Source organism: Salminus brasiliensis, chromosome 1 (genome assembly GCF_030463535.1).
Source record: "Salminus brasiliensis chromosome 1, fSalBra1.hap2, whole genome shotgun sequence".
Taxonomy (NCBI): Eukaryota; Metazoa; Chordata; class Actinopteri; order Characiformes; family Bryconidae; genus Salminus; species Salminus brasiliensis.
The window spans coordinates 13227195-13254327 of record NC_132878.1 but is presented as its reverse complement, the minus strand read 5'-3'; the positions used below and the strand labels follow the sequence as shown (position 1 = coordinate 13254327).

The following is a 27133-nucleotide window of genomic DNA, read 5'->3' as shown; positions in this document are numbered from 1 at the left end:
AGAGAGAGAGAGGGAGGGAGAAAGAAAGAGAAAGTATAAGAGGTTTACCCTGTGGTTTTCTATAAGCAGTTTTTGAAGCAGCTCACCCTTGTTATATGTGGCTTTTTAGGAAAGAAATATTCTGTAAATGTAAAACCTGTACTATAAAAAAATCTGTACTATAAAAACGTCTTTGGACGCCAAGAAAGTTCTAAAAGTTGATGTCAAAGCTCAAAGCAAGTGCCAGTTAATAGTTATGATGTGTGTCTCAGTTAAGGGCTGGTAACTCTGTATCTGTAAAATCATAACCGCAGTTCAAAGTAAAAAGCTGAAAAACCCCACTTCTCTCTCTCAGGGCCGTGTGCCGTGCCATGGTATTGTAAACAAATTTGTTTGGCAGTGATGGAGGGCTGTCAGTCACACACCTTCATTAGAATATTGAGACCACCCTATACCGTTCTCTGAGAGCTGAGGAGTGTATTTTTGGTGATTTTTGAAAAGTGTTTTATCATATTTCTTCTTGTCTTTACTCTGGTCTGAATGAAGTTAACAGGTTTGTAAGCTTTCTCTCTGCTGCTCGTCCCGCAAATGCATGTTTCTTACAAATGTGGCACCATTTAAAAGGAAAGTTAACAGGCTTTCCAATGATATAAGATTTATTGCCTGGAAGCGTTGTTAAAACAAAAATAATCTACCAAACACAAGTTTCCTTAGTCTCCTTACACTTTAGTTTTATCATCCAAAAAATATTTATCATGACGGACCTATCCCCATTTTCATCTTTTGTTTTTTGATGTATGATGTATTTTGTGTATGTATTGTGTATGAATATGTACTCAAATTATGTATTTTCATCATTTGAGATCCAAAGGTGATGAATATACAGCAAACACAAGAGAATCAGGCTTGCAATTCTAATACTTTCAGAGAAGAGTGAGTGTGTGAGTGTGTGCATGTCTCTTTCTTTTTTTTATGCATATGTGACTCTAATTTGGGCCATATTTATCCCATCAGTTCTCTGTAGGTCCTTTAGGAAACCCTGCTGGGATATGAGCACTGAGACAGACAGACAGACAGTCAGTCAGACAGGGAGCGATGAAGACCTCCACAGTGAAGGCCGTTGGAGCCTTTTTCATGACAGACCCTGTTAAAGATAACTCCGTTCTATGACACATTTCCTTTTTGTCAACCCTTCTTTTACCTCCGGCTGAATGTGACTGCTTTCCCACACTGTACACTCAAACACACACTGTACACTCAAAACTCAAAGCACACAGTGTTTCGGATAAAGGGATCTTCTTCTTTGTATACAGAATTGTGCTAATAATTAAACACGGTTGCTTGTTAGTGGCTTATTTTTTTTTTCTTTCAGACAAACACTAATTTTAGTTAAAGCAACATTATGTAGTGTTTTTCCTTAAAATAGCAGCTTAAGAATCGTTGATGCTTTATTGACTGTAATAGAGAGACTAACATGTCTTTCGTTGCTACTCCAGGCTCAGCACACCAGAAACTGCACTATGTGACTTAAGTAAAGCGGGCAGGGCAGCTCTCCCAAGAACTGCGTAAACCTTTGTAATTAATACAAGTCTGTAATTTTACTCTACCGCCTCAGTCCACATTCAGTGACGGTTCTGTATCTCCCAGCCTGTCTAGAAATGCATGTGTAACTCCTTGAGAGGTGGTGCAAAACATGGCTTGTGCTTCTCAACTGTAGGGGGAGCCCAGGAGCAAGAAATGCCAATTCTTGGAATAAAGCTGCTTTAAGTAGATGTACACAGCAACACAGTTTGTTGGTTTAATCTCATAAGATTACCATTAGGTGTTGTGATTGAGAGGTTACATACCATCGTGGTCACACGCAAACCTCCCCATTTTTGCAGTTCTTCACCTTGACAAACGATGTATCTGGTAGTTGTTCTTTACATTGTGTGCTTAATACTTAAAAAAAAAATAATAATAATTCAGCGTTTTCCTTAGGAGATACAAGGCTTTTGCATGAGGGCGCCGATTTATTCAGTTGTGTTGTAGGAGTCGTGTTAACATTAATAATCCTGTTGCTTCATTTATGCATTCAAATTCTTTTTACATTTTTTTGCGAAGAAACAGCAAAAAATATGTAATCAAGAAATTACCTCAGTAAATGCTGAAATAAAAATAACATCCGTTTATCTGAATGTTCATAGAAGGCAAACATTAATTGTCCTTTGGATTTTAAACGGTTATTTCCCCAGAGGTTGAAGCTGTTTCTTGCAGCAGTAGCGATGCATTAAATCCTATGTAGACTTGTGGTGCTTAATTTTTCTTTGGTTGTCCAACTTCGAAATGGCTTTGATATGAATGTGGTGTTTCCCCACAATGTACTGTGTAACACCTATTGTGCATCTGTTTTGTCCTGCTGTGCGTTTGTGGCAGGGGATGTGATAAACCATATTAACTGCAAGTAGGTTAGTGAAAGACCCTTCCCCCAACCCCACTCTGGCATGAGCATGCATGAGCCGTGTGGGTACTGACTGTGTGTGACAGGGCTATTGATGCAGTGTGTGTGTGAGTGTGGGTTGATGTCAGTGGAGTGTACGTTGAGTGTCAGGTAACGGGCTGTTGATTATGTTGGAGCTGTGGCGGGTGGGCTCACTTGTGGTTCGCTTCAGATGAGCATTAAATGTGCTTTCAACTCAGAATGTGGAGGAAACCATTAGAAATCATGAGTGAGTCACTAAAAAAGTAGAAGGTATTGCTCAATATTTGTTTTCCATTTAGTACTGTCCCTTTTTTAGACCGTAAAAGTGAACCTTTTCAAAATGTGTTACAAGCTACTGCTGTGGTGTATTGGCAAGAACCTGGCAGTAGGATGCATATCTCGATACAGGGGTTTCAATTCAGTATATTGTTTAAGAACACCATCATATGCTTAAAATCTAAGGAGGAGATCTTAAGTTAATAATCATGTTAATTTAAGGTCACATCAGCCAACGCTAGCCATAAATAATTAGCAAATAATATATGAATAACAATAAAATATAAGTGAAATTATTAATAATCAGTACATGCAGATGTAAGTTTGAAAAGGGGTTAAAAATAGAGTTCTACATATAAAATTGTGTAAAAAAAAAAATATATAATAATTCCAGATTCATCAAAAGATTAATTATTTGTATTAATTATTAAAAGATTAAAAAGTATGCAACGTGTTCAATTTATGTAAAGACTTTAATCCGTTAAACTGGACTAACTGTGGTGTTTGTAAAAAACAAGCAGTTGTCAGTGTTTATTAAGTATTGATAATATCCATGACATGCTCAGAATAACACATTGTTTATCACAGTAGTGCAGAAATATTCATATTAGTCATATTGCCCACCACTAATGTAGCCTCTATAACAGTATGCCGTGATAATATTGTGATATTTCATAGCTAATTAACATTGTGTGATATCAAAAATATTATTATTATGCTTTGTGTTGTCATTATAACCACGACGTGACGTTAACACCGATGCATGTCATTTGCTGAGTTCTCTCTTCTGAACTCTATTGAAAGGTGTTTACAAATGAGGTAAATACTAAGTTTCCATTCTGGAAACCTGCTCTAGCTGTGGAGTCTGCAGGAGATGCAGGACAACTAAATAGCCCAGTCAAACAAATCCTACATAAGAAAACACTGGTGAAAGTCTGAATCCTTGTGAAAATAAATTTCTTCTCAGGGAACAGTTGGTGAATAAGGTCCAATGATGAAGCCTGGCTTCATTTATGGGTTTATTAGTGCTGATAGTAACTTCGTCTGATGCCACGAAACCGGAACATTAAAAAAAGATTGTGTATTCAATATTAATATTGTAAATCCATACTGGCCGGCACTACAGTGAAGCTTTATTGATACCTTCTAGGGGTTTGCTTTGCAGTTAGCAGCAGATCAGTTCACTTTCAGCTCCTAACAGTTTGGGAGGAGATGGTTGTGATGGTGGTGGTCACTGTATGGCTTTCCCCTTTGGTCTGCTCCTGATTTGCTAAAGAACTGAAGTATGCCTGTTATCTCAACAAACTCCCGAGCACTCGTGTTCTGATAAACATCCTCCGGAAAAAGAGACTATTGATTTTTGTGACCAGGATGGAACTGATCTCTCTGCCTCTCTCTCCCTCTCTCAGGCTGAAAGCACTGGTTTCGACCGGCGGCCGAAATGTACAGGCGGCCTGTGATTGGTGAGTAATCACCGACGCGCACACACACACACACACATCCACAATTATAATTGAACATGGCTGCTTGGCAGTTGGTTTTGTGAGTCTCTTAGGGCCATGTCCTTTGTCCTTCTGTGTCAATGGAAGTTCATCATGGTACTGTACTGTATTCTGCACACACTCACTCTCAGCACTCCATCCAAACTGAATAATTAAGCATTGATTTCCTGTCGGTTGACTAAATACAAACCTTAGTACACAAAAAAATAGGCCGGCTTCCCTTTCAGAACCGCTGTTAGGTGGTGAACCCATGCAGATAACATGGTCAGAAACGTTCATTTTGCTAGCAAGTAGCTGACAGTACCTTGTGCTAATTAGAGGGCAAGATCTGTCGGAATGCATTTCTGCTGGTACTGAATGTGAGGTAGAGGTCATTCAAGCAGTTTCTGGACACTACTTCCTGATTCCATTCACTAATTTCCAGGACAAAACTGGTCTGGATCTGGAGGTCTTTGCAACAATCAGAAAAGCTGGAATCTGCAGATGACTCACAGTGCATTTCTGACTCGTCACTGCCCTCTGTTGGCAAAAGGGTTAATAGTCTTCTAATAAATTACAATTAAAAGACAGGTGATGGCCCTCAGGCTGCCCAAGAAGGAAAGCCATTGCTGTGCACTAAAGCATTTAGGATTATGGCTGATGGTAGTAGTGTTTAGTAGAATTGCTCAGCACTATTCTCTTACCTGCCAATATCCAGCTGGTTGTTTTCATGAGCAAAATAAGTCATCGCTTAACATTTGCATTGATTTAAAAAAAAAAAAAAATTGATTATGGTTAGTTGGCCAGTTAACTGTGGTTAGTTTATACACACATAATAGTGATTTTAAGGGATGACACTACTGGCAGAAATAATTTTTGGGCCATATTTAACATGTCTTCTTTTGTAAACTGTAAACCTTATTACTGACAACCTGTGAGATACATGTTTATTTAAGACTTTTAGGTTGTTCTTTTTTGCCCACTCAAAATTAACTGTATTTTCCAAATGTTTGGAACTTCATGGAGTTTAGCTCTGTCACATCAGTGTCCAGACATGTTTATTTCTTTGGTCATAATAACAGCATTTCCGGCATGTTTTTCAGATCTCACTGGATAATGCTGTTCTGAGGCTGATTCTTAATGTTGTTGTCCCTCAAAATTCACTTTTCTCTACAATTATTAGAATTTAACCCTCAATTTCTAGAATACTTGCCTTCATGAAATATAAATGTAATAAATGTATAAATGCAAGTTGATTCCTAACCTTTTTCTGAAGGATCATTGCAGAAGAATGTCTTACATTATTGCTCAAAACAAAATCTATGGTAGTAACCTCAGTAACACTTTTTAATAATTTCAGTCATCTTTTTTGCAAAATTCACGAAATGAGTCCGAGGTTTTAAGGGATATCGGCACAACAGTGAAGCTTTATTGATACCTTCTAGGGGTTTGCTTTGTAGTTAGCAGCAGATCAGTTCACTTTCAGCTTCTAACAGTTTGGGAGGAGATGGTTGTGATGGTGGTGGTCGCTGTATGGCTTTCCCCTTTGGTCTGCTCCTGATTTGCTAAAGGTCTGAAGTATGCCTGTTATCTCAACACCTGTTAACCTGAGAAACACTTTTTAATAATTTCAGTCATCTGTTTTGCGAAATTCACAGAGTCCAAGGTTTGCATGTTTGAGCATATGCAAGTAGATCAGTTCAAAATGTATATATATATTTTTTGTCTACATACTACTTGTAAGAACATCAGTAACCAACTTCATTGTGATATTTCTTTAAAAAAAACCAACAAAAAAAAACCCAACAACAATCATTTGTAAGTGTAATTTTAAAGTAACTGGGGATGCACTAAGGAAAGATTCTGATTCTGATTAAAAATCAAACCATTGGTGAAATCACCCATCTGATGCAGTTTAATGTGCATTTAATCCTTTAAATGTGTGTGATTTGGAACCTGAACTGTGCCTCTGGTGTTTAGCATACTGGCTTATAGCTAAGCTAAGTGCAAGCAGTTAATCAACAACAGCTGAGTTGAGCTGTCTGATACACGATGGAGCTAGTTTGGCAAGTGGGCTACAGATCCAAAACCAAGCTTTCTGTCCTTTCAACAGCAGACGCTCGGTCGGAGTCATTCTCGTCTAAACGTTTAGAAGTGGGCTTTGTCAGACAGACTTGATTTTTTTTTTTCTGGAGTGAGCAGACTGTTATCCTGCTAATGGAGCTAATGCCCACTTTCTCCCTTCTGATTCAGAGCAGTTTAACATTTGCAGTTGTCAGACTGAACTTTGTAATTGATAATTTCTCAGTTTTAAAATAAGGCAGCTTGAGGTGGGTGGTACAGAAGTCACATAGCTAAATGTAGAACCATTTGTGCTGCTTGCACAGCTTACAGCCCTCAGTAAGACTATGAGACGGTGTGGAAAAAGGATACCATCCAACCTTACTTCTGACACTGATATACTAATAATGTAACTAGCTGTGTCCTTTGCCAATCCCACTAGCTAACTAGTTACCATCCAATCAAGCTAATGCTTTTCACAGTCTACTACTCCAGTGTAACAAAGCAAATTCCGTTAATTTCTTTCCATCTCCACCTCCAGGTTATTCTCCCACGTGGATGACCCGTTTCTGGATGACCCCTTGCCGCGGGAATATGTGCTGTACCTGCGGCCAAGCGGACCCCTGCTCCACCAGCTCTCTCACTTCTGGCAACAGAGTCGGGCCATGTGTGGCAAGAATAAAGCTCACAATATCTTCCCCCACATCACCCTCTGCCAGTTCTTCATGGTCAGCATCAAAAGAGCTATACCGAGTGTTATTTACAGCAGTGTCCAACCATGTGAACATGAGCCTTTTAGTTACTGCAGCATATATAGTCACTACACATCCTAACCATGCATTTCTGAAATGCTCCAGAATCACGTAAAGCAGCACTATGGAGAATTGGTATTTTTTGTAATGTTTTTTTAAAAATTGACAATAATTCACTGCATTGAAGACAAATCGAGCATTGAGCCTCAGCCTCCCCTGTGGCACATGTGAATTTGATGAGTTGAGGGATACAGATACTGTGACCAAGTGGATGAAGGCGGTAGTATTACAGGATTTTACACCAATATGACTACACAGCAATGCGAGCCCCACGTAGGATTGTTTAGATGCTATTATCCCTATTACAAGAATTACAGGATCATCACATGTTTTATTGGTAAAATAACAGGTAAAATCCTGTTATACTGTATTAATTAGTATTAAAATGCAAAAAAATATATATTCCTGTAAATTTGCTACCTGAAGAGACATAGTTTTTGTTTGGAAACATGCCGGTCATGAAATCTGGTCAAAAATGAACAAATATTTTTACATAATTTTACAATAATAAAGTACTTATCATACAGCTCTTTAAAGTCTGGTATCAAATTGAGAAATTGAAAATTTCCCCACTGTGGGACTAATAAATGATTATCTTATCTAATGGAAGTAGTTTAGTGTTGTCTATCAGCACGTCTATCAATGTAGGTTTGTTAAAACACTATGACCTGTGATATAAACGGACCACTATAAATATTCAAAATGTGATGTTACAAATGGATTGCAGGCTATTCAATGCATATATGAAACCCTTTGCCAGTCAGATGATGACACAGTTGTTTTGTTTATTGCGAATATATTCTGTTGGACGTTGGTCATAGTCTCTTTGTATGTATGTGTGTGTTCCCCTGTATGTGCAGTGTGCAGATGCAAAGGTGGAGGCTCTGTGTGAGGCGTTGCAGACGGTGGTGGGACAGTGGCGAGACCGCTTCCCCACCCCTTTCCCCTTGGAGCTCTACACCTCCTCCAACTTTATCGGCCTCTTTGTAGATGAGAAGGTGGCTGAGGTGCTCAAGACTTTCGCAACGGACTTCGCCACTGAAGCCACTACCAAAGCAGGTATGCCTGTGTGACATTTTAATAGTTGATTATGGCGATTATGTAATACAGTGGACGAAAGTATAGTCGAAATCCAGGCGCCGGATGCCTGTGTTGGCTAGCATCACGCTAAGTGATTGGGGGAGAGGGAGAGCAAGTCTACTCACCCAGAATTATGCTGACTTGACCTGTGGCATCACTGGTGACCGAAGAGGGAGCGCTTAAGACAGCTACTCCACTCAGGAACCCATACATTGTGTAAATGATGAAATTGCTGGTGGATTTACAACACCTGTTTTACAAGGCATGTCGTAGACTCCAATGACCCTTTTAACGGAATGACCTCTAACTATGTGGTGATTTAGCAGTGCTTCTGTAAGTGTAGCTACATCAGCCTTATGAGGTGTTGCCCATATTCTGCAGCCCTAATGTGAATCGCAGCTAACAATTAGCAGATCTTAATGTCTCTCTTTGTGCTTTACTTCCCCTGAACTACTCAGATGTCCATGTGGAGCCCCATAAGAAGCAGCTTCATGTGACCTTGGCCTACCACTTCCCCACCAATCACCTCGCCTCCTTAGAAAAGCTGGCCAAAAGCGTGGATGTGTCACTGGGCTGCGATTGGCTCGCCGTTCTCTTCTCACGGGACATCCGATTTGCTAATCACGAGGTATAAGCCTTATCAGGGTTTAATGGAAACCTTTTTCTGCTTGCAGATGCTATGCTTAGCGAAAAAGGCTGATGGAGAGAAAGCGCTCTTTATTTCAGCGGGATGCTATCTATAGATCAGACAGCCTTGGCTGAAGCACTTTCTGGTCAGTGTTTAGGAGTTTAATTGGGGTCTGCTCCACATCCCTTGGCAGGCTAGGCCATGCATTTATAGCACTTTGATATCTCCGTGTGTCTGCGGTCTCTCCAGACTTCACTACACTAAGGTTTAGAAGCCCAGCCTGCAAAGCTGGCCAACTTCGGCTACTGCACGTACAGCTTCACAACAAGGGGGTAGAGATTTTAATTGAAGAGATTCCTGCCATTCCAACAGCCTTTTGTCCTTTCCCCCCCCCACCTTCTGTACATGTAATGAAGTGCCTTCATTGTCATAAAAGCCATATAAAATGCTATGAGAGTCAGAGCATCTGACATAAAACTGAAATACATGAAGCTCATGGATGTTTAAGTCGATGTTTCTGAGGAAATTAGCTGTAAGAGAGTTCATCACAGTGCGGTCCAGCCCAGAAATGGAACTCATAACAAAGCAAGACCTGGTAGGCCACAAAAATGACCTCATCAGACATATCGGTACTTAACGCTTCTTTAAGCTTAAAATCTAAATCTTTCACTGAGAAGACCACTCAACACTGCAGGTCTAAAAGAACGTAGAGTTGATTGAAGAAATCCTTACTCATAACAAAAACATTCCAGAGTCTAGACCTCAGTATCACTCAGTGTGTTTGTGATTGAGTTGGATGATGAGAAGCAGAAAATGCTCTGAACTTTGAGGAAAAACTAAGCAAGTCTTCCAAGTCTTCCAGTGGCAAGCTGCCACTGTTGGGTCCTTGAGCAAGGCCCTTTACCCTCTCTGCTCCCCGGGCGCTGGAGTTGGCTGCCCACCGCTCTGGGTGTGTGTACTCACTGCCCCTAACACCAGATGGGTTAAATGCGGAGGACACATTTCGCTGTACAGTGTACACTGTACAGTGACAAATACGTGCACCTTTTTACCTTTACCTTTAAGGTGGACACACTTAAACATGCAGAAAATACATAAGTAAGGCCAGGTTTGACTGGAAAATCATTTCCACTCCGTTGGAATTCATATTATTACTTGTTTGTTCATGTGAATAAAACTTTGACAGTTCTACAGTATATATTGTGCTGTGCGTTTCCATAGATTTCTGTATAAAAGTGTTGAGGTGGCATGGCCTTTTGTGTGTGGTCTTTTTTTATTTTTATTTATTTTTTTAAATATATTTTTATTTAATAAATATTTTTCATTATTCTTTTTTTTTTTAAGACTCTGCGAGTTATGTACCCCTACATACCCCAGAACGAAGATGAGCTGGAGCTGGCTCCAGGTGACTTCATCTTCATGTCGTCCATGGAGCAAGGCAGTGCCAGCGAGGGCTGGGTGTACGGTACTTCCATGAGCACAGGACTGTCTGGCCTGCTGCCTGAGAACTATGTCAGTCGAGCCGACGAGTGTGACACCTGGGTCCTTCATGGGTGAGCCTACTAAGTTTTTTTTGTTTGTTTGTTTGTTTGTTTGTTTCCGCTAAGCATTTTTTGGCTGCACTTTCCAAACAAACCTATGCTGCAGGTAGTGCGTAGTGCGAGCAGTGCCTGCTCCAGGGCCCTGGGTTTATGAGCTCTGTCTTTCCTTGGGTCACTGTCTGTGTGGGGTTCTCCCCGTGTCCTTGGGTTTTCTCTGGGTGCTCTGATTTGCTTCTGCCTTCCAAAAAAGCATATTGTAGGTGAAGCAGCCAAGCTAAATTGCCCCTGGAGTGTGTGGGGTGGGGAGGGGGTGATGCCCTGCGATGGACTGGTGCCCAATAATTCTGGGTAGGCTCTGGATACACTGCAACCCTGACCAGGAAGAAGCATCTATAAAGATGGATGGATAGTCCCAGGCCTTATCATTTAAAATTTTTGTTTAGGGTTTTTTTTCCTGTAATCTTCTATCAAAATATGATTACTTCTGTAAGTATCTTATATCTTCTGACTTTGTGGCTACAAAACCAATGTAAAAAAATATATATACATTTAAGTAGCAGTATTTTACAGGCTTTGATTAACAGTTTTTCAGAATGAGCACAGAATTCTTGTTCCTTAAAAACAATATGTACATTTCAAATTTAGCTGCACTTTTAAATATGATTACTACATTAGGTGACAACAGTGTATATCACTGAGTAATCTGTTAGGAAGACCAAAGTAATACCGGGTAGGACCTCCTTTTGCTCTTGAAACAGCATTAAATCTTCATGGCATTGATTCCACAAGATGTTGCAAACATCCTTTGAGGCACTGGTCCATGTTGACTTCATTTCATCATGCAAGTTCTGCAGATGTTTCAGCAGCATGTTAAATGTGAATCTCCTTTTCTACCACATCCCAAGTGTGTGTTCTGTTGGATTCAGATCTGGTGACAGGGGAGGCCACCTTCTATAGGTGTTGTATTGGATCCAGCATGATCATGCTGGACATAGCCATTAGAAGATGGGTAAATTGTGGCTCTGAAGGGATGCACATGGTCAACAACAAATACTCAAATAGGCTGTAGCATTAAGGTAACTAATGAGTAAAATCATAGAATTCAAAGAATGTGCACTTTACATAACTGTAAACATCACTATACTTACATATTTGAGAATTAATTAAACCTGGCATGCCTGGCAGGTTTCTTATCACAGATTTAGCACAGAGCATTTTTCTTCTAGTCCAGTCAGTGCTCTCAGGTGTGGTTTCTTGGGCGTCTTTCTCTCTTTGAGCTTCAGTGGAAATCAGTGCAGTTGATTGCCTGCCATGAAAATTTTATGAACTAAAGAATTTATAATTTATAACATTTTCCATTTCCTAACAATAACTGCACTAAAGGCTTTGCTGATGAAACTCCGAGTACTAGTTCTGTGGCATAAAAAAACCTGATGCCTCCAAATACTAAATACGGCAACAGATTACAATGTAATAAATTTAAAGTGAAGTGTTCCTCTCTTCATCCACATACCTCCCTCATCTATCATCCAGAAAGAATGCTGGCCCTCCCTAGTACATTATATACTTTGCAAAAGGGAAGATAAATAATTTCTTTCAAATTTATTTTGACTGATCTCTCGCTGCCCCATTGTTAATAGCATCATGATGGAGTCATAGGCAAGTCAGCTATGAAAAGACATTGTAATAAGCTAGGCTAGCACTAATTTCACTGATTGTTGTAGTTGTGTAGTGGGTAACACAGAGTCCTTGGGCAAAACTCCTAACTCTGCATTCTCCTACCATAATTCAAGTTGATCCGGATAAGATCATCAATCAAATGCCATAAATACATTTAAATTTACGGCATTAAGCTGATCCTCTTATCCAGGGCAACTTACAAGATTACTCTTATTACAGAGGTGGACCAATGTAGTGTTAGGAGTCTTGCCCAAAGACTCTTATTGGTGTAGTGCAGCACAGTCTCCCAGACCGGGAATCAAACCCCAGTCTCCTACATGGTGTGGTAGCTCACTGGCAGGTAGGGGTGTCCCACCATACTAACCACGTGTTGTAAACTGATTATTAGTTACAAATAAAATTTTAGAAATTATTTGCTATGCAAATTTTTTTTTGAAAAAAAACAAAACTCAAGCTCAGAGAGACTCAGAGATAAGCTAAAAAAATATTATTTATAAAACTAACATTAAAGTTTTTGTACATTGTTTTCACATTTTTACATTTTAATAAAACCATAAACTGTTATTTAATTTTGCTCTTTTTGTTGGTTTTGTTGTCTAGGTTTATTATCTTACACAATATCTAAAAATGTCTTGGACAGGTCCCACTCTTTCCTCAACTGCACCTCCCCAACCAATATTGGTGGAGCAATAGGGGGGGCTTTTCTTGATGGACAGCTGGACGGCCGTCTTCTCGATGACTTCAGCCTAGGGGACCTCGCTAGTCTTAGTGTTGTATGCCAGCCAATGCAGGTGAGAGGCTTCAGTGTACAACCCACACTGCACAATATGGGCAAATACAATACAGTGTGTTGTGTTTTTGTTTTTTTTTTTTTTTCTTGTCTTATTTCGTTGCTTAATTAAACAGATAGCTTACTAATATTTCCTTGTATTCAAATGTAAAACATCCAACATGACAAAAGCACTCATTATTGTGCATTACAAAAATAATGAAATATGAATAGCAACACAGCATTGTAAGGCTGTTATATACATATCATTCATGCATTCGGACAATGCGATTATTTATGTTTGTGTTGCACATGTAATAGAATTGATCAGTTTTGTTTTGTAGCCCTTAATGATGTGCTAATTGCAGAAACGAACATCACCATGATAATAAAAATGTAATTTTTAATGCATTTCTACTGTAAAGAATTTTTGTGTGCGAGATAACATGACATTTATTTTATAAGTAAAAACATATATAAAGTAAGAATTAATTTAAGCAGAGGCTGCTGGATATAATTCACTGTTACACATTTTACATTGACCATAGCTAAGAAATAGTACTGAATGTGGCCACACCAGACTGGTATACTGAGGGTCAGTATCAGTGCCATAGTATATCACTATCTGCATAAGGGGAGGGGGTGATATAGTAAAAAATCACAATATCACAATATTTAAACACATTTTCACAATAAACTGCTTATTGTGATTTACCTGATCACAGACAGAATGTATCAGTAGTGACCGATTCTTTAAAAGCTACTATTCAAATGCTCACCCATACTTAAAGTACAGTGATTTCTGTTCAAAATGTGCTGCACTTCTTCCAGGTAAACCAGGCTAATTACTCTGTATGTGATGAAACGTGCAGTTGATCAGTGCTCTTTAAGCACTGAAGATATCCTCGATATGCTCATAAAAGCAGATTGTGTATTACGATAAAAAAAATTATTACAAAACGATAACATATCATCATCATCTTTCCCACCTGTAATATGTAATTTTTTTTGTACATAAAATGTGGCTATATCTGTTTATCTATACAGTTTATATATGCAGATTGTTATTGCTTACTGTTTACTATGCTTTCTTTAATATATTGGGTTATATACAGTGTTTATCATTTCTTTATGTACTACATTAAAATGAGAAGGAAATGTATGAAAAGTTTCAGAAATCCATATCTCAGTTATAAAATGTTCATTTAGTTTCAACATTACAATAGCAGGATTACAGTCAGTGTCACCCCTGTTCTAGATGCTGCGGACCAACAGCCAGTCCCAACTTCCCAAGAGGACGTTATTTGTGTGTCGCCATGGTGAGAGGATGGACGTAGTGTTCGGGAAACACTGGATCACCCAGTGCTTTGATGCCAAAGGTCAGTGTTCATTGGTCAGAGATGATTCCCAGTACCCAGTAGACTTTAGCCCTGGGTCAGTTTCACTTGGGGAAGTGCTGTAAGTTATTGACATCGTCTGTCGTTTTAATTCAGTTGGAATTTGCAGTGTGTGTAGAGCTCCCTCAGTCACTGCGACAGTATACATCAATCAGCTACAGAACTCAGCATCTTTCAACTACAAAATGTGAAGGGACTGGAAGCAGAAGTGACCTCTTGACAAACCGTAAATAAACAAACAGCAATGCTGACTGTGAATCAAGAAAACAACAGAAAGGGGAACTGGCTTCGTTCACTCACGAAACAGTAGAAATGGAACAATCCCGCTCCATGCAAGACTAGGAGCCTTGTCATGTGGACCGATGTCAGTCAGGGAAGGGGTTTCAGAACAAACGATGCAGTGATTAGTTCTGTTTGGTAAATTGTCTGTGTTTTGATTGGCTGAAAAGTTTTATAAGTTTGGTCTAAAGGTAGGAAATTACGTCAGAATGCTTAATCATTCAGTCAGTTAGACCATGCCCTAATTTGCCAACTGAATTATACTCTTCTTTATTTTATCGCCAAAAATTTGGGAGTCAAAGATAACAGTGTGACTAAAGTATACACTATAGAAACATACACTCTATGGACAAATGTATTTGGACATCTGCTTAGTCATTGTTTCTTTCTAAAAAAAAAAAAAAAAAAAAAAAAAAAAGAGTAAAAGAGTATCCTGCCTTTTGTTGGAGTCACCGTCTCCACTGTCGAGGGAAGGCTTTCTACCAGATTTTGGAGTTGCTGTGAGGATTTGAAAGGATTCGAATTGGCTTTCCAAATTGGGTTGAAAAAGAGGTAAAATATTGATTTCTATTTTGATTAGCTGTTCTGTATTGTGCATCAGTGAAAAGCACTCCAGGCTAAAACTGTCTTATAACTTTAATGTAAATGGGCACATTGGTGATGGCATATATGCAGTTTTCTGTATTGTTTTGCACTGTATGGAGTGGGGAGTGATGCATTTTAAAATGACGCTTTGACCCAAAGCATGACATAAAATAATCCGACAATAGACAGCTGTGCTGATATTATTGTCATTGGGTGTGGTGCCTGTGGATGCAACACTGACATCAGGAGTTTGTGTATGATTTTATAGCCTTTCAGTCTGGTAGGTTTGTGAGAATGTTTGGGGAAATTAGATCCTTTCTTTTGTGAAGATCAGCAGGTTATAATTCACATTACATTACAGCAGTTCTTGGTGAGACCACTCCAGATCCCATACTGCTTAAGAAGACCCTGCTTCCTCCTTTCCTATGTTTTTTTGTGTGTTTGAATTGCAGGACGTTATATGCGAACCAACCTCAACATGCCATGTAGTCTTCCAGCAAGGAGTGGTGGGTACAGGGAGTATGATAAGGACTGTCCCATCACTGTGTTTGGAGCCACACAGGCGCGCCTAGTCGGTCAGTAGTACACACAAACAGAAGCTTTAGGTATTATGTTTGGAAACTCACAGTTCACCTAAACCGCTTTTTTGTTTGTTCTAGGTGAGGCTCTGTTTGACAGTCATACGGTGGTAGACTTTGTGTACTGCTCTCCCTCCCTGCGGTGTGTGCAGACAGCCCATAATATCCTCCGAGGTGCAGTCATTATCTCTGTTCTCCCTCTCCAAGCTCCATTTAGCCCTCCGACCTCCACTTACAATGACTAAGCACTTTGGCCATTTCCTCTGCTGTTTTTTTTGTTGTTGCTTTGATTAGGTTCTGCATTGCGCTCTCTCCTCTCTCCTCTCTCCTCTCTCCTCTCTCTCTCTCTCTCTCTCTCTCTCTCTCTCTCTCTCTCTCTCTCTCTCTCTCTCTCCTCTCTCTCTCTCTCTCCTCTCTCTCTCTCTCTCTCTCTCTCTCTCTCTCTCTCTCTACTATCTCTCTCTCTCTACTATCTCTCTCTCTCTCTCTCTCTCTCTCTCTCTCTCTCTCTCTCTCTCTCTCTCTACTATCTCTCTCTCTCTCTCTCTCTCTCTACTATCTCTCTCTCTCTCTCTCTCTACTATCTCTCTCTCTCTCTCTCTCTCTCTCTCTCTCTCTCTCTCTCTCTCTCTCTCTCTCTCTCTCTCTCTGGCATTTCATTTTAAGCCATCTTTTGCTCTTTTCTCTCACGCCCTCTCTTTTTAGCTTTCGGTCTCTGTGTCACACTATCTGTGTCTTACTCTTGCTCGCTCTCTCTGATTTTGATCTCTCATTACCGTATGCAATGATTTAGTGGTGACGTGTCATTTAAGGAAGGGGGGGCTTGGGGTTCTATAGTGTAAAGTTATGGTTTCAGATATATTACAGTTCAAATAAAAACTCTCGCTGTCATTGTCCCTCTCTCTATATCTGTGTCTGTCCGTCCCTCTCTCAGGTCTTCAGCAGGATGGGAAGACTAAGATTAGAGTTGAACCTGGTCTATTTGAGTGGACCAAGTGGGTGGCGGGTACTTCCTTGCCTGCCTGGATCCCACCCACTGAGCTGGCCGCTGCTAACTTTAGTGTGGACACAACCTACAGGTTCGTTTTCAGTTCCAAAATTATTTAATGTTACACGCACTCTCTCCACAAAGGTGACTGTGCACCTGTCCTGTGAAAGTGTGTGGTTTCATTAGGCATATATTGACATGTTGAAGTAGTCACATGACAAATTGGATCAATCACAAGACACAAGACCCCAGTTGAAGCGAACCAAGACCTCCAATTTCAAGAGGACCAGAGATTGGTTCCCTGTGCTTATCGTGGACCGTTACAGTACATGAGTGATTTGTTGTGGCTTGTAGCTTTAGTAGATCATGTCTCCTCTGTCCAGACCTCATATTCCCATCAGCAAGCTGACCATGTCGGAGTCCTATGACACCTACATCAGCCGCAGCTTCCAAGTGACGCGGGAAATCCTGGCTGAGTGCAAAAGCCTGGGTAAGTAGCTCTGTTGTGAGGGTCTGTGTGTTGTTTTACAGGAACTGAGATTGGACAGGTTTTACACAATGTTGGCAAAATGAACATTTATTCCAATGAGAATTTGAAGCGAGTTGCTACATAGATTTCAGTGTCCAGGTTTAAATGCTGTGCTGCCTAACCTTGTAGATACTCAAAAGTTACTGTAGATACTCAAAAAGGTTGAAGATGACACTGAGGATTGGCCAATATACCAGAACCTGATTACACAACAATGAAAGCTGTGTCCAAAAACAGCATATCCTTAAACACCATTATGTTGAATGGGATTTTTGACATTATTCTGTAAAGCCTTCTCTCAAAGCTTGCTACAAAAGAAGGTGGGTAGAGCATGAATAGGTTAATTGTACAAAAGACTGGACTCTAAGTGAGCCAAACTCACGCTGATGTAACTCTTTGCAGACATCGTTTACTGCTCTGTCAGACAGTTTCCCATAAAATGATTACGTCTTGTTTTGGACTAAGGACTGAGTCACCAAAAAGTGCGTTATAGAACCTGATGATGTCACAAAGATGCTTTACAAAAAAGCCAGAAATGAGGCAAAGGAGCAATGAAACAAACAACGACAGGCAAGGAAAAACAACCCAAAGCTGGAGGATAGGAACTTGATCAGAACCAAGAATTACAAGGAGGGGCTCCTCTGGTCTAAACCACTAAAAAATAATTGACAGGTCACCTTAACACTGCACAAGTCGTTGTTATGCATGGATATACTGATATGATCAGTGAAATGTTTAGCAGTAGTAATGACAATAGTAATGCTGAATCAGTCCCATCATATATCATAGTGCTGGTACATCAGGGTGAGGCACTCTGTTCTCCAAGCTTAAACCTCTGGGAGTCTGAGAAACTGCCCCTATTTCATATTGCTAAAGTAAGTGTGCCACCACATTGCTACTGTCTGCTAACTGTGTGCTTTTATGTGAACAGGAAACACAGTGTTGATTGTGGCGCATGCTTCCTCATTGGAGGCCTGTACTCGCCAAATGCAGGGTCTCAACCCCCAGAACTCCAAAGACTTTGTGCAAGTAGTCCGAAAGGTGTGTACTTGCTCCCATCTGTTTCTTTTTCATTTTATTGGGAATGTTTATATAACGTTATATATGCATTTGTAACTCTTTCATCTTTGTCATTCACGTTGGATGAGTGACAAGTAGGGGTGTAAGGGTACACAAAAGTCACAGTATGGTCATGGTTTGGTTACGTTTCATTTAATTTTGCAAGTTGTAGTTTGTTCCATCTAGTGTCGTATAGATTCCCCTGAGGTCAGTACAGCCTGTATGTGTTAATTAGACAGGAAAGTGTAAACTTAGCATTTTCAGTGTATACCCCCCACACACACACAAACGCACACAAAAATGCTGACACATTTGTCCTCGTCTGATGTACCATGATTTAATGAGCTGAAGTATTTCAGAGAAAATACTTGTTTATTGTTTAGAGAGATCTTTAATCTCTTTTGGTGTTGAAGGGATCAGTTATGTAATCTTCATGTGTGAAAATGTACTACATTCAAGAAGTCTATAAGGACCAGTAACCAATAAAAGTGCTTCAGTTTAACGACAAGCCTTGTTTTTGGCCGGCCCTGTCCAAACTAAATCTAACTTTAGAGCTTCACATCTTCCGGGATTTGCTGCACTCCCAAAATCTTTCCAAGGGCAGGGCATGAAATCATCCAGGAAGTGACAATATAAAGAACCCATTAACAACACTTAAGAATTGCAGGCCTCAGGCTTCAGATAAGGTCAGTGTTCATGACTCAACATCAGAAAAAAGCACTGGGCAAGAATGGAACACTGAGCAGAATGGCATGCTATAAACCATCGCTGACTAAGAAGAGTAAAAATGCTCATCTAAAGTTCAAGGATGGATATATATATATATAAGTGTAGCGTATTGTCTAGAGGTGGGAATCTCTTGGTTCAATCTCTCATGATTCAATTCGATTGCGATTCAAAGTGACTGCAATGTAACAAGAAAACTACTGTTGATGGCTTCTGAAGCATCTTTTTTTTCTATACAGATTTTTTTTATTTTTTTAATTGAGGCGTAATGAATTTACTGCCAATATTTATATAAAAAAAATGGAAGTGATGTGGTAAGTCAACTGGAAGGTTTTACAGTGGGGCTGCGGTGGACCTCCCTAGTAGCCTTGACGCAGTAGGCAACTTGAGCACTCGCTGAGAGGCCAGGTGTGTGAGCATAGCATTCACATGTAGGAATTTACCCAGTTCCACTCACACATACAGTGGGGAAAAAAGTATTTAGTCAGTCACCAATTGTGCAAGTTCTCCCACTTAAAAAGATGAGAGAGGCCTGTAATTGACATCATAGGTAGACCTCAACTATGAGAGACAAAATGAGGGGGAAAAAAATCAGAAAATCACATTGTCTGATTTTTAAAGGAATTATTAGTAAATAATGGTACAAAATAAGTATTTGGTCAATAACAAAAGTTCATCTCAATACTTTGTTATATATTCTTTGTTGGCAATGACAGAGGTCAAATGTTTTCTGTAAGTTAAGGGTGGCACACACCGTTGCTGGTATGTTGGCCCATTCCTCCATGCAGATCTCCTCTAGAGCAGTGATGTTTTGGGGCTGTCGGCGGGCAACACTTCCTCCATAGGTTTTCTATGGGGTTGAGATCTGGAGACTGGCTAGGCCACTCCAGGACCTTGAAATGCTTCTTACGAAGCCACTCCTTTGTTGCCCTGGCAGTGTGCTTGGGATCATTGTCATGCTAAAAGACCCAGCCACATTTCATCTTCAATGCCCTTGCTGATGGAAGGAGGTTTGCACTCAAAATCTCACAATACATGGCCCCATTCATTCTTTCATGTACACGGACCAGTCGTCCTAGTCCCTTTGCAGAGAAACAGCCCCAAAGCATGATGTTGCCACCCCCATGCTTCACAGTTGGTACGGTGTTCTTTGAATGCAACTCAGCATTCACTCTCCTCAAAACACAACGAGTTGTGTTTGTACCAAACAATTCTACTTTTGTTTCATCTGACCATAAGACATTCTCCCAATACTCTTCCGGAACATCCAAATGCTCTCTAGTAAACTTCAGACGCGCCCGGATATGTACTGGCTTAAGCAGGGGAACACGTCTGGCACTGCAAGATCTGAGTCCCTGGCGGTGTAGTGTGTTACTGACGGTAGCCTTTGTAACGTTGGTCCCAGCTTTCTGCAGGTCATTCACTAGGTCCCCCGTGTGGTTCTGGGATTTTTGCTTATAGTTCTTGTGATCATTTTGACCCCACGGGCTGAGATCTTGCGTGGAGCCCCTGATCGAGGGAGATTAGCAGTGGTCTTGTAGGTCTCCCATTTTCTGATTATTGCTCCCACAGTAGATTTCTTCACACCAAGCTGCTTGCCTATTGCAGATTCAGTCTTCCCAGCCTGGTGCAGGTCTACAATTTTGTTTCTGGTGTCCTTCGACAGCTCTTTGGTCTTCACCATAGTGGAGTTTGGAGTGTGACTGTTTGAGGTTGTGGGCAGGTTTCTTTTATACTGTTAACGAGTTCAAACAGGTGCCATTAATACAGGTAATGAGTGGAGGACAGAGAAGCCTCTTAAAGAAGAAGTTACAGGTCTGTGACAGGCAGAAATCTTGCTTGTTTGTAGGTGACCAAATACTTATTTTCCACCATTATTCGCAAATAAATTCTTTAAAAATCAGACGATCTGATTTTCTGAATTTTCTTTCTCATTTTGTCTCTCGTAGTTAAGGTCTACCTATGATGTCACTTACAGGCCTCTCATCTTTTTAAGTGGAAGAACTTGCACAATGGGTGACTGACAATACTTTTTTTCTCCACTATATGTTTCCCACTGAGGCTCTCATTCACTGCTCTTGTTGGGAGCACACATGATTAAAATGTACAGTTGCGATGACACAAGATTCTGTGGCAATGGATGTTCACACCTTGGATGTTTAAGATAGGATGCTGCTGTATCTCGGCTCCAAAGCGCACAACATTGCAAGAAAGCCCTGGTTCTCAACGACTAGATATGGACACAAATACTTGGTAATAAATGTTGTGATGGAGTTTGTCATTTGCTTTGCCCTTTTCAAGTTGTGTGGAAGCTTTGACATTGCTTGTTCGGTGGTCCTTTGGTTGAGGGGAAAATAACTTGACTGGTTATAGTTGCTGCCAACCAAAGCCAAAGTGCTTCCATAAGCTAGGTTTTAATACAGAGGGTGCCGGTCAGATTTCTCATTCATCCATTTTGTGTCTCTAATGTCACTGTCCGGCACTGTTCCGCTTTTTTAAAAGACTACAGAAACGGCATAATTTCAGTTTAAAGTTTAATTTTTGTGTGTACATTACGCCACAACACCCCTTTGCTTGAGATTAAAATCTCGATCTAAGCCGTTTATAAACCAGCTGTATATGTCTTTGGCCCTGTTTACATCTGGTCACTTTATGTGACTAGTGTCTGATTGTATCCTGATAGGATTTTAGCCACATGCATTTACATTTGATAGTCAAATGCGTCTCTGGTTAGTCCGACTGGAATCTGATTGCTGTGTGAGAACAAATATGCAAATCTGTTCATTGCGTGGCAGTTATTACAGGTGTTTGTTATACTGATTAGACTGGTTGTCGAATGTGTCTTGGAGAGATGCATTTACACTGCCATAATGCATAGTCTCTCACAAAGTCAAGTCAAGTGGGTTTTATTGTCATTTCAGCTACATACAGAGTACACAGTGAAACGAAACAACGTTCCTCCAGGACCATGGTGCAACATAGACACAGTGCATACAGAACACAAGTGCAACACAATACAAGTGCAGACAGACAACACAACACAGTACAGACAGAGAATAATAAATAATTGGTGGTAGTGTGCAAATTATGCCCCATGTAGAATTCACACCTTTCTCACTGTCTTCCTCGCTCTCCAGATCCCATATTTAGGTTTCTGTGCCTGTGAAGAGATGGGCGAGACGGGGGTGTGGCAGCTTGTGGACCCACCCATTCTGCCCCTCACCCATGGGCCCAATCACAGCTTCAACTGGAGGGAAACTTTACTGCAGGACTGAGGTGCCCCGCCTCTTTTCGGTTTGTCTTTCAGCTCCGCCTTCGACGCTCCTTCTCCAAGGGCAGCTGAGAAATGCGCTGTCACGCTCTTCTTCCACGCCATCGCAAGCCTGCACCATTCCACCATAAGCAGACCAAAACACGCAAGGCCAGGCTTCCACAGAGCAGTCCTTTTGCTGCTGCAGTGCATCTATACGTCTTTTTATAATCTATGGCAGCAATGATCTGTGTAATCTGTGTCTGTAAATGTGCTCATGTGTGTATCCCCCCTATTAGAGGGCAAGGTTATTAGTCAGCAGTTACGGATCAAGGTGAAAGGTTAAGGCCACTATGCTACAGGTTGCTTTGGAGCGGTGAGCTGCACCAAGCCTGACAAGCCTAACAATTCACATTCAGTCATTCACATTCAGTCAAAAACAGAGTTTACCGTACCCTTATGGATTATGGATCTTAAAGCGCACATTGACACCCCCCCCCACCCCCCCTGCACTCAGGTTTCATGTCTCAGTAAGGGGGGCCCATTGAGAAGTGTGGAGTCATCAATGTAGGCTTCCACGAGGGCTGCCTGGTGGCTTCATACCTGACCTGCGTCTTGCCCTTTCTTGTGAACTGAAGCAGTGAGGTCAACATGACTGCCAACGAACACACTGTGAGATAAGGAGTTAGCATTTTGCACCAAGCCGCCACGCGCCTCTCTTATTCCGGAAACGTCCCCAGATGACAAAGCACAAGAGATGAACCCCCCCCAATGCAGACAATCAGAAAGGACAAGCCAGGGCAGCTTAGAAGTAGCAGACACTTTGCTGTTTGGGACAGCAGATGGTCTCCAAGCTTTGCTGCAACTTTCACTCAGTTCGCCTCAGGATGATGGTTGGTAAAGGGCTTATTTTTAGCAGTTCTTGCTAATGGGGGGGAAATGGTCAATGTTGCATGCTAAGTATTTTCCACTAAATGAAAGCTATTTATCCATGTAAACAGAGACTATGTTTGCTGAAAAGATCATGCTATTTAGGTTACAAATGGTTTGTAAATGCTTGGTAAGCCCGTTACAAACAGCAAGTCAATCAGCAAGCCTTTTTTCCTTTTTCTTTTGGATAGCGGAAATCAACCAAACAAAGGAACTCTGAGATTTATCCACAAACCTGTACATGCCTGTTCATAGTAGCACAGTTATTTGATTCTTTCCATCTTTAAATGGAAAAGGGGGAAAAAAAAAAAAATATATATATATATATATACTGCGTCTATTTATGTATTCATAGCATAATTTGCTAAGATGATCTTTCTGGTGCTTCATATAAAGTATTTTTTGGTTTTGCTCTGTTAAGAAAACAGAGGAATCGAGCTGTAGCAAATTTGAACATGCAGTTTTTTTTAGTTTTGTTTTTTTCCTCTACTCTTGCACGCACTATACATATCGGCCATTGCGGGCCACTCCTTTTCCTGTTCTTTTCAGTATGCTTTTTATCCCCTCTGTTAATATAAACTACAGAAAGAGGCTTATGTAGTTTTTGGGTCTTATGCTAGTATATATGTGGACATCAGGTTCAATAACATGCCAAGAATATGAAAATTAGAATTATTATTATTATTATTATTATTTTATTTTATTTTATTTTTTTCTTTAACAGTGTTCTTAATCTGTCATACAGTGGTGTTGCTTGTGGCATCTTTGTTTTTTGGAGAGTAATGCATAGCTTGACAAAATTATGATAATGGAAGGCATGCATTTTTATTTCCTTGTCCTTCAGTTCCTTTTAGTAGTGTAATGCCCCAGTTTCTGTTTTAAGCTGTTTTGGCTTCCCGCCATATGGCCTAAAACTGTTCTGTCCATGCTCCGCCCACAAATGCATTCTTTCATACCTACTGTTACAGGGTTGGCCAAGCTTTATGAATCATTGGGGGAAACATTAGTTTATCAAAATGATGACAAATGAAAACAGAAGGATTAATTATAGCCGTCAATTAGACACTTTTCCAAAAGTTGAATGCTTTTGTCAAAATGCCATTAAAGCACCCATTCTCAGCCTTGTTCAGAACAGCCGATTTGACTCCCCTATTCCTCTGATCACCTCACACCCAACCCTTTATAGGCTTCTAAGTTTATTCTTATCTGTCCCTGTTTGAACTAGATAGCTGACGTTTACTTCACCTTGAGTTCACATCTCCATGTTTAAATAGTTTTCTCTCTGGAGAAAGATGACTGTTGTTTAAATATCAATGCCATCTCACCCTGTAGTAAACACGAATGTTTTGTCCAGGAACTAGAGGAGGAGTTCAAAGGAGTTTAAGAGGTTAATGGTTGCGGCAAAATAAAACATTTGTGGACAGAGCATAGATGGATCAGATCATTTATTTCCTGATTGTTTTAGGGTTTTTTGTTTTCTGTTCGTTGCAACTTGAGGCGTCTTAACGTTCGACCAATTTTGAAAACTTTTTTTTCCCCCCATACTTCCTGTGAGGCTGTGTACGTGTTAAGTAAGTGTGTGTGAGGATGTGTGAGAGTTTGTTCTGTGTGAGACAAAAATACCACTTGCATAATGTCAAATGCCAAACTCGTCTACTATATAGAGATCATTGTTCTTCCAGAATGGCTGCATACAAACTCGCCCGTCATGTGTGTCACTGTGTTCTAGCAAGCAAGGCCGAAAAGAGTTTTAGGAAATTCTGATGGCAGCTGCGCTTGTCCTGATTATGACGTCGTTTTTAAGCACTGACTCAGCCGTGCTAAGTGTGCAGTTGTTCCAAACATGTCTTTTTTTTGGCGTGAATAAGACCGAGAAAAGCAAGAGAGTGTGAGTCAGAGATCCCGAAGAAACGCTGAAGAGTTTCTCAGTTTTGGGCTGAAAGAACTTTCATCTGTTGTCCTCAAACTCCACAACCTCACATCACTTTGACTCGAGAATGAAAAACTAAGTGTGTTAAATTAAAACTACGGCTGCACGATATGAACGGAATACCATTGTATTGTTATTATAGTGTTGCATATTGCGATAGCGGTATGCCTTGTGCTATATTAACCCGCTGAAGTTCTAACTTTGATTTGCTGTATTTGCTTTACTTTAAAGTACAAGTTTAATCACATACAGAAAATCGATTTGATGCTATACAGTGATGTATCGATACGATATACCCTTCGTTACAGCAAAAATGAAGAGTGTCGGGAAATGTGTTTATGTTGATTCTTTTACCAGTAACCTTGCCCCCCCCCATGACATAATGCTACCAATGCTGGGAGGCTGAAAATTGCCATGTGCTTCCTTTCAGACATGTGAATCCAGCCAACTATATTTAGCATTGGACAGCTTAACATGCTTGGAGGAGAACACTAACCCTCAATGCTGACTAGCATCGTGCTGAGTGTTGAGAAGGAGAGGGAGGACGGTCCTACTACCCAGAAAGAGAGTGAGGCTGGTTAGATTGGGTTCTCCATGTTCCTTCCATGTCGCAGACTAGATGGGGTGGAGTCACATGGTTACACAGCGAGGGATAATGATAACCGATAATATTAAATAACCAACAAATTGATTATAGGTTCTGAATGTCTGTTTTTGATTCATTTTGAATCAATTGCCGAGCCCTACCTGCCGCTCCGCACTCTAACCGAACCCCTTAAATACATAGCCCCTAAATTTTGGAGCTGATTAACTCACTGCAGTACAGGTGCCTGCACTGCTTACGCCATGTCTGACTTTACTCTGTTAGGCTGCATCCAGATGCCTAAACCTGACTTTGATTTCCACAATAGATAATAAATGAGAAAAATGAGATCTGTAATATGGTGTCAATACATATTAATATCCTTACGCCCGTGTTTTGGAGTCAAACACCTTTAAATTTGATGTACATTCTGTTTGGCCAGATTTGTGTCTGCACTTTTTGACCATTCCTGGTTTTTGTTCTCAGCAAATAAGAAATGAGCCCCATTATCTTCCATCACTTCCAGTGATTTTAAAGTTTCGAGGCTTTCTGCTCCATTTCTAGTGCAGGGAAAGACCAGAATTACCATCTCTGCTAATCGACTGTTGGTTTAGAAATGCTGAAGTATTCATTAACCGTGAGTTGCCTACCAGTTAAATGAATGAAGGACTACATGGGTGGATGAGAGGGTGAATGAATGAACGAAGGAACAAACAAGCAAGATGGCAGGGATTGCAAATAGGAAACTGAAATCTGTGCTTTGTTTCACATTAACTCGTGAGCTTGAGCTCTCTGTAAGCCATATTCATCTTCCCGTTTAGACTCCAGGTCCATTACAGGAAAGAACGGCAGCATGCATGTTAGTGCGGTCATATGGTGACGTTTCTATTCAAGGTCATTTAATAAAGCTTTTGAATATGAGTCCTGTCGCTCTCTGCATGCATGACGAAGATGCCAACTTCACTTCTTAAAGTTAAACTCTACTTGAAACAAGTACACAAAAGAAGTTTCATGAAAAATCATTTTATGTGTTTAAATTATTACATTGATTTTTATGCATTCTGAGAAGAATATGCTCTATTTTGTTGCAAAGGGTCGTCTCTGTAATTATGATTGTTGACATATTTTCCGACTTTAACTGCTTAAAAGATGATAATTATGTTTAAAATAAATGTTTTATCACCATGAGTTTTTGCAGTCTCGCTTTATATCTTCTGGTTCATCATTATTCGCCAAGATATTTGGTTTAGTGAGCTCCTTCTTTCTAGTGTAGCGTTTTTTTGGTTGGTTGGTTGGTTGGTTGGTTGGTTGTGCTACACAGACACACACATACACACGTGTGTATAATAAATATACACACACACACAAACACAACCTGACCAAAGCAGCAAGTTTCTCTAGAATGAATGACCTTATGTCCTGCTTATTTAACTTAGAAGAATATTGTACTTTAACAACTCCAGTTTACATATTTTCATGTGTGGTAATAATAATAATAATGATAACTTATTATTACTATTACATATAAAAT

The 27133-nt window shown here is 40.2% G+C and overlaps 1 protein-coding gene across 1 annotated transcript in view; it reads left to right on the top strand.

Moving 5' to 3' along the window:
• Positions 1–26790, top strand: part of ubash3ba (ubiquitin associated and SH3 domain containing Ba) — a 57625-nt gene extending 30835 nt beyond the window's left edge. Inside the window, exons 2-14 of the mRNA XM_072671238.1 lie at positions 4126–4179; positions 6800–6986; positions 7931–8129; positions 8609–8778; positions 10123–10331; positions 12640–12790; positions 14027–14147; positions 15482–15604; positions 15689–15781; positions 16542–16686; positions 16979–17085; positions 18056–18165; positions 22047–26790. Of these exons, the coding sequence (XP_072527339.1) occupies positions 4126–4179; positions 6800–6986; positions 7931–8129; positions 8609–8778; positions 10123–10331; positions 12640–12790; positions 14027–14147; positions 15482–15604; positions 15689–15781; positions 16542–16686; positions 16979–17085; positions 18056–18165; positions 22047–22184 (1807 nt within the window). The 3' untranslated portion in view covers positions 22185–26790. The remainder of the gene's footprint in view (positions 1–4125; positions 4180–6799; positions 6987–7930; positions 8130–8608; positions 8779–10122; positions 10332–12639; positions 12791–14026; positions 14148–15481; positions 15605–15688; positions 15782–16541; positions 16687–16978; positions 17086–18055; positions 18166–22046) is intronic.
• Positions 26791–27133: the final 343 nt, after the last annotated feature.